Source organism: Myotis davidii, unplaced genomic scaffold (genome assembly GCF_000327345.1).
Source record: "Myotis davidii unplaced genomic scaffold, ASM32734v1 scaffold274, whole genome shotgun sequence".
Taxonomy (NCBI): Eukaryota; Metazoa; Chordata; class Mammalia; order Chiroptera; family Vespertilionidae; genus Myotis; species Myotis davidii.
In genome coordinates this window covers 2,169,329-2,177,107 of record NW_006285613.1, presented here as the reverse complement: position 1 = coordinate 2,177,107, position 7,779 = coordinate 2,169,329, and the positions used below count along the sequence as shown (strand labels likewise).

The 7,779-nt window shown below is 57.8% G+C and overlaps 1 protein-coding gene across 1 annotated transcript; it reads left to right on the top strand.

The window, feature by feature from the left end:
• Positions 1-195: 195 nt before the first annotated feature.
• Positions 196-4,814, top strand: JMJD6 (jumonji domain containing 6; the record flags this gene model as incomplete). Its single annotated transcript, XM_006756400.1, has 6 exons — positions 196-614; positions 1,050-1,336; positions 2,135-2,232; positions 2,709-2,797; positions 3,494-3,632; positions 4,410-4,814. Coding segments are annotated over 6 exons (1,164 nt in total), but the record flags the coding sequence as incomplete, so codon positions are not given.
• Between the last annotated feature and the right edge of the window lie 2,965 nt (positions 4,815-7,779).

The window sequence follows — 7,779 nt, the reverse complement described above, 5'->3', positions numbered from 1 at the left end:
GACCCGGCTGTCCCAGGCCCCAAGTGGGAGATGCGAAGCCGCCCTTGGTGCCGTGGCTGTGGGTGCGTCGTAGCGGCACGCGCGCAGGTCCTTCCCCCACCCCCACCCCCGTAGAAGCCAGAACAAAAACCTGGCTCCTTAGGAATGTCACTGCTGGTTGGCCCTGGGGGCCCCTTTAGTTGCCTGACTTTTTAAAACTGGGTAGGTCCTCTCTGCTTCCCTCAGGATAACGTGGAGAGGGCGGACGCCCTACAGCTCTCGGTGGAAGACTTTGTGGAGCGATACGAGAGGCCTTACAAGCCCGTGGTTCTGCTGAACGCCCAGGAGGGCTGGTCCGCGCAGGAGAAATGGACCCTCGAGCGCCTGAAGAGGAAGTACCGCAACCAGAAGTTCAAGTGCGGGGAGGACAACGACGGCTACTCGGTGAAGATGAAGATGAAGTACTACATCGAGTATATGGAGAGCACGCGGGACGACAGCCCCCTGTACATCTTCGACAGCAGCTACGGCGAACATCCCAAAAGAAGGAAACTTCTGGAAGACTACAAGGTGCCCAAGTTCTTCACCGATGACCTTTTCCAGTATGCAGGGGAGAAGCGCAGGCCCCCTTACAGGTACTGCCCCCCCCCCTTTACAAAGCAGGGAGTGGTTTCCCCTTGGCTGCACCTGGGATTGGCTTTGGGGGCTACTGACCCCGGCCGGGTCCAGAGGCTCTGGTTGACTTGGTCTGGGTGCCGCCTGGGCCTCGGGATTTCTGGAAGCTCCCCAGGTGACTCAAACGGGCGAGCGAAGGCAAATCGCTGAGCTGTAAGGGAAGTCAGTCCAGCGCTAAACCTAAGCCACGTTAGTGGTTTTCCTTTTTTCTGTTAGCGATCAGTCCACCCACAATTCACTCAGCATTTCTAGGTTCCAAAATTTGTGTAGTCTTTGCAACAAAGATGACACAGTGTAGTGTGTGACTGCAAGCTTGTTGTTTTGTGGGATGTGTGGGGGGGGCGGGGGGTGTTGGTTAAATTGCTCTTCATTTCTTGGATGCTTCTGTCCTGTAGGTGGTTTGTGATGGGGCCCCCACGCTCTGGAACCGGAATTCACATCGACCCTCTGGGAACCAGCGCCTGGAATGCCTTGGTGCAGGGCCACAAGCGCTGGTGCCTGTTCCCCACCAGCACGCCCCGGGAGCTCATCAAGGTGACCCGCGACGAAGGAGGGAACCAGCAGGATGAAGCTATCACCTGGTTTAAGATCATCTACCCCCGGACACAGCTGCCAACCTGGCCACCCGAATTCAAGCCCCTGGAAATCTTGCAAAAGCCGGGAGAGACTGTCTTTGTGCCAGGTACAGATGCACCGGAGCAAGTGCTCTCTGAGCTCAGTGATCTGTCCTTTTGGAGCAGAACTGCACAGAGAGAGAGTCCAGGAAACCCCTCCAGCCGACCACAGAGCTGCCTGCCCACCTCGGACAGCGAAGTGCTGCTGTGTTGTCGGGTGCTGGGGGCCTGCTGGCCACTGTCACCTGGATACATGACTTGGTCACCTTTCTGTGTTTCAGATCCTACTCGTTTTTATCCTTAGTTTTCCCAGTGTCTTGTGTACGTTCTGTGACTTGTGCATATTTCTGTAACTTGGGGCTTGATACGGTGTCGCACTGGGTGGGCTGAGCCAGGAAGTAGTGGTTTAGAGCCTCGAGGCAGGAAGCCGTTCCAGACCTGATGCTTCTGACAGGTTAAGAGTTGGGAACAAAGGCATTTCAGGTGGACGTCCTCCCCCTGAGGCCGGAGAGCGTGCTGCCTTCACAGTGCGTCGCAGCTGTGAGTGAGCAGGAGAGGACACGCTTTCTCTATAAAGGCCCAGAGAGAGCACGTCAGCACTGGCCGGACGGCCTGTGTCGCAGTTGCTCAGCTCTGCCCTCGTAGCAGGGAAGCCGCCATCAGCGATCCAGAGTGAGCGGGCACAGCCACGGCCCAGTAAAACTTACCGCAGGGAGGAGCAGGTCCGCCCTGCACCGTCTCGGAGGCCCCACTGGTGGGAGCAACCCGCTTCTGCAGTTCACGTTCAATGTTGTATACTGTTGATGTTCTAGAGCGATTGGGCACAGAACCCGGCTCTACGTAACCGTTTACTTGTTGGCTTTCAGGAGGCTGGTGGCACGTTGTCCTCAATCTTGACACCACCATTGCCATCACCCAGAATTTTGCCAGCAGCACCAACTTCCCTGTTGTATGGCACAAGACGGTAAGAGGGAGACCAAAGTTGTCCAGGAAATGGTATAGGTGAGAGCCATTTTTTTCTTATTTGTGATTTATTCAATTTCTACCGGAGAGAAATGGAGATAGCCCGCCGTTGCGATGCCAGGGGCTGAACTTAGGCAGGCCTGGCAGAAGCTGGGGCTGATGAGTGCGCAGGTGCAGGGAGAGGGTCAAGGTCAGGGCTAACTCTCAGGATGCTCCAGCCTCCAGGTAGCAGGTAGCCCCGCACTGTCGATCAGAGCGTCAAACACTCGCGTGGTCGGGTCGTTTCCCCTTTTGTTGTTTTTTTGTTTCCCCCCAGAGCTTGCACTAGCAAAGGAAGCCATTTTTGGGGGGTTTTTTATTTTGCTTGTTTCTTTTTCTGACCCAGAAGCATTATTCCCGTTTGAACTTATTCCCTTCAGTCTTAGGAGTGAGGTCACTGCCCTGGAGACTTAGCTCCTCTGTTTATCCACAGAACAGATACAGCACGGGCAGCGGCAGTGCAAGCCACCCCCAGCCACCCCGTGCCACTGTGTCCCAACCCTGACCTGGAGGGACCAGCTCTCGGGGTAAGAGGGATTCTGGCTTGTTCAGGGCTCAGCCCCCTGCCGAGAGGGCCAGCAAGGGTGGTGGCTCCGTTCTCCCCGACTCCGGGCACCTGAGGCCCGTCGCCCTCCGCAGGCTGCCGCGTGCTCCCTGGGCCGCTCCGTAGGCCTTCCTCCGCAGGGCTTGTCCCTGTCACGGTAGATGTAGGTGCCAGGTTAGGTCCCGAGGGGGGGCTGCTGCCTCCGATGGCCCAGTTCTGTTTTATCCTCGATGCTTCTCACAGACTTGATGGTTTTGTTTCTACTCTCACCAATAGAATTTCATTGTCAGTGTGACTCCGATCATAGTGCTGTGCTGTGCTGTGCTGTGGAAAGGGAGGTTCAAACAATCAGCCAGGAAAAGCGCAGGGAAAATGAGGGAGAGACTTACTCCCAAGGAAAAAAAACTAAGTCAGGAACGTGGCCGCAAGGTGGCAGTGCGGCCGGCCCGTGGCGCCGGTGGCGGGAGCACGTGGAGCTCAGGTTCCTTCTGGAAAAGCCTGAGTGTGTGGGCTCCGGCTCCCAGCCTGTGGACTGTGTCCCCGCCACCCGACAGCCCTCGCTCCCAACAGGCACCTGCCGTTCGCCGGCGCCTCAGCCAGGTCTGGGCCGCAGCCTGGGAGCTGGCCTGTGGCTGTCCGTGCCTGTCCCGCCACTGAGAACGCACTTCCTGTCTCTCAGGATCCTGAAGCAGGAGCACCCCGAGCTGGCGGTCCTGGCTGACTCGGTTGACCTTCAGGAATCCACAGGGATCGCCTCTGACAGCTCCAGCGATTCCTCCAGCTCCTCCAGCTCCAGCTCGTCAGACTCGGACTCGGAGGTGAGCCCCGCTCGCCGCCAGGCCTCCAGGGCAGGTCCCGTAGAAACCAGCCGTGACTCCCTCTGCCCAGGCAGGAGGGAGAAAGATGGGGAGCTTTTCGCTTTCGGGAACCACCACTGCTTCGTCCTGCCACGGAGGGGCTTTGCCCAGCTCACAGCTCTGTGTGCACCAGCCTCAGGTTAGAGGAGAGCTTGCCAGTCCAGTGAGGAAAGGCCGGGACCTCACGCTGGCAGACAGCGGGCCGGAAATTCAGGCCCCAAGCATTCCGACCTCAAGGTCCAAGCTCAGATTTTCCCTCTGGGTGGTGCACTGTGAGCCTAGGAACCCAGCAAATTCAGTGACTTGCTAAAAGCTAACGTAGCATTGGGTGAGAGGGTCCTGCACCCTTAGCAGATGCGACTTCTGTCTGGTGGCTGCATGCTGTGCTGCTTTCACCCTTTCTCGTGGCGGGAGGTGGTGTGTTTTATGAATGGCAAGTGCGGTGCTTACCTTCATGCATCAGGCTGTGTTGGTCGCATGAAATTCCATGATGCAACCTCCAGATGATGACTGACAGTTCTCAGGGTGGTGCCTCCTCCTGTTAGAGAACACGGGGGATGCTGCCTCCTGCGGGAGATGGGGGTTCTCGGGGCACCGAAACGTCTGATGGTGCTCGGACTGCACTGTGGAGCAGTCGCATGGCTGCTTTGCTTCTGGGGGACGTGGACCATCCGAGTGCTGTCTCCTGAGGCCAGAGGTTCCGTCCGGTTGAATTCGTTTTCTCTCCTCCGTGTCCAGTGTGAGTCGGGGTCTGAAGGAGACGGGACGATGCACCGCAGGAAGAAGCGGAGGACCTGCAGCATGATGGGCAACGGGGACACCACCTCCCAGGACGACTGCGTGAGCAAGGAGCGCAGCTCCTCCAGGTGACCGGCCAGCTCATGCTGTCGGAGGACATGCCGCGGCCAGGGCAGGGCCGGGCCAGGCCGGGGGGCAGCCTGTGGGCTCTGCACACGGTGAGCCAAGAACGAGGAAGAGGGGGAGGACGCTCCTGCGATGAGTCCACTCAGCATTTGCTATAGTAGCTCTTTCGTCTGCTACCGATGCAAATACCATGGCTTGTTTTACGCGTAAAGGCAAGACCCATGTGGATGGTGCCAAGGAAACCCTGTACATTATTTAATAAAAATGAAATGCATTTTATATCTTTGATTTTTTTTTCCTTTGAGAATACCAGAACCTCGTGTCGTGGTCCTGGGGGAAAGTAGTGACTCCAGCGTGTGCCCTCGATGGGGTGCCTGCGCAGGGAAGTCCTCACAAGGGGAAATGCGAGGGGACCCCTGGCATCTGCAGAGCCCGAGGCGGGCCGCTCTCCCACTTGGCCAGGCTGCTTTGCGGTCAGAAGCAGCAGCTCCAGCTCCGGTGGAGTCAGGTGACCGTGCACCGCAGGCTCCCTGCCCTGGTGCTGCGCTGCCCTCCCCCACCCGGCAGGGTGGCCACTTCTGTGTGTGGAGGACAACGAACGCACACCGAGGCTGTAGTCTCCTATTATCTGAACGGTATGCCTCCTCCTTTTTATTTTATTTTTTTTCTCCTTTTTAAAGAACTTTTCTTGCCATCCTCAGGATGCTTTGATCTTCCCCCCAATACTGCTCTCCGGCTCTCACACTCACCCTCTCACAGTCATACAGCTGCTCCTCTCCCACCGTCAATGGAAAGAAAACAAAAGCACACGGCTGTTTGCCGCCAGAGGGCATGGTAGCCGGGCAGTGCTGAGACGGTCAGCACTGAGACGTGCAGGGCTGGGACATGCAGGGCTGGGGTGGTCAGTGCTGAGAGTCAGTGCCGAGAGTCAGTGCTGATGCGTGCAAGGCTGGGACATGCAGGGCTGATACGTGCAGGGCTGGGACATGCAGGGCTGGGATGGTCAGTGCTGAGAGTCAGTGCTGAGACGTGCAGGGCTGGGACGTGCAGGACTGAGACGAACAGGGCTGGGACATGCAGGGCTGGGATGGTCAGTGCTGAGACGTGCAGGGCTGGGACGCAGCGGCAATGTGAACTTGAGAGGTTAGCCACCCTGTTTTTTCCCCCCAGGTGCCAAAAGTGATTCCTTTTTGATAAACAACATCTGGAAATAACAGGTCAGGGATGAGGTGGGGACAAAGGAGGGGGTGGGGCCGGACAATCAGGACCAGGCAGGAGGTGGGCACCCAGGATCCTTCCTTTCTACCCGCCAGGCTTGAATGGGGCCAACAACTGAAGTGAAGGTACAACGTACAACGTCAAGCTGCTTTAGAGACTACTCTCCAGATAATTTCAAAGCCAACAAGCTGGGTCATGAGAGAAGGAATCTTGGACTGAAGGAGTGATAGGGAGGAGCAGGGGGCATGTTCAGAGTTGGGGCCCCTGCCCTGGCTGGTGTGGCTCAGTGGACAGTGCGTCGGCCTGTGGACTGAAGGGTCCCGGGTTCAATTCTGGTCAAGGCACGTACCTTGGTTGCAAGCTCCTTCCCAGCCTGGGCCCTGGTTGGGGCTCGTACAGGAGGCAACCCATTGATGTGTTTCTCTCATATCAATATTTCTTTCTGTCTTCTCTCTTCCACTCTCTCTAAAAATCAATGGAAAAAAATAGCTTTGGGTAAGGATTAAAAAAGTAAAGAGTGGAGTCCCAGGACAGCCAAGACCTCAAGAGGACGGAATTTGGGAATGAGGCACCAACGGCCTTTCCTTCAGCTTAGAGAACCCAGGGCTGCACGCAGGTGCCTCCGCACTGCGATGCTCAGGGTGACTCCTCTGAGAGCCTCCAAAACCAGGAACGTGGTTCACACTTCGCCCGTTTATTAATCACTCAAGCGTTCAGCACCTGCTTGAGTGCCAGGCGCTGTCCTAGTGCGGACAGTGCTCCTCCGGCCCAGCGCACGGGCCGCTGTGTGCTTGGTGCCCCACGGCCGCTGGTCAGGGTGGGTAGCGCCGTGTGCAGAAGTCCTCACTGCTCACAAGTGTATGAGATCGTCGCAAAGAACATGATTCCCGTTCTAGCTGATGCTTGGCTTAGCTGTGGCTTCTCTGTAAATTAGCGAAAGGCATGTGAGGCTCGGCCAGCGAGTTGCTGGCATAAGTGCTTTGCAGTCGCACTGGCGGTTCCGCGCTGGCGGAGTTAGGAGCTGGGCGGGAGTGGGGTGGAACCGGAGCTGTCCTACATGCTCTAAGGAGCGCTGCCTGGGAGCAGGCGTATTGGCAGCGTCGATGCCTGGAGCGGTCTGTGGCCGTCCCACAGGTACGGTGTCACGTGTGCCGCTGCCCGTGTTCCATGTGGAGTGTGTCTCACTCTCCCCGGCCGGGCCCTGAATGTCGGGGTGCAGCAGGGCCAAGCTCACCCTGCAGCGGGGTCCTGTTTGCCACGCCTTCGGTTTAAAGGGAGCGTTCGGCTGGCATCTTGGCTCAGTCAGATGTCGGCTCGTTTTTCCAGTCGCATGAAATGCTTCCTCAGCAAAAGCCGGGACCTTGTTCTTTGCAGCTTTAGGCTTTGTGTTTGCCATGGACCCTGACAGCCTCGCCAGCGCTGGGTTTATTGGAAATAGCGACTGTGGGGAGTTGAGAGGGTAAAGAAATAATGTCTTTGGTAACGACATAGTCATAGCAAACTTACCCCGGAGAAAGAAAGCAGTGGGCGTCCTCTCCCTCACTCACCTCCCAGGCATCAGAGTTATGCAGAGATGAACCGGGAACGGGGTGGACCCCAAGCCATTGGAGCCCAGTTCCAGAAGCCGGTCTGCGTGGGCGGCGCGCTCTGTGTTGAAGGTGGCGGGGGCCACGGGAGGCATTCACAGGCAGGAGCTGGGAACGGCCCTGGGAACGCGGGTGAGGCCGCCCCAGGAACACAGCGCTGTCCACCAGCTCAGCAAGTGGCTGTGGTCTCATTGTCCCACAGGAAGCCCAGGGCAGTTTCCATGGGCTCCCTGGCTCTCCTCGGCCCAAACTGGCACTTACATTCCCAAATCCTCTAGATGGCCCGCTGGACGGGGCTAAATGATGCCAAAGATGACCGTCAGGCCCGCCGGGCAAGGAAGGCTCATCCCTCCTCCGGCCTCGGACGCGCTTCCCAACGAGTCTGGGCTCTGGTCCCCCGGGTCTGTCGCCCCAGGGGGCGGGGTGTCGGGGCGGGTCCG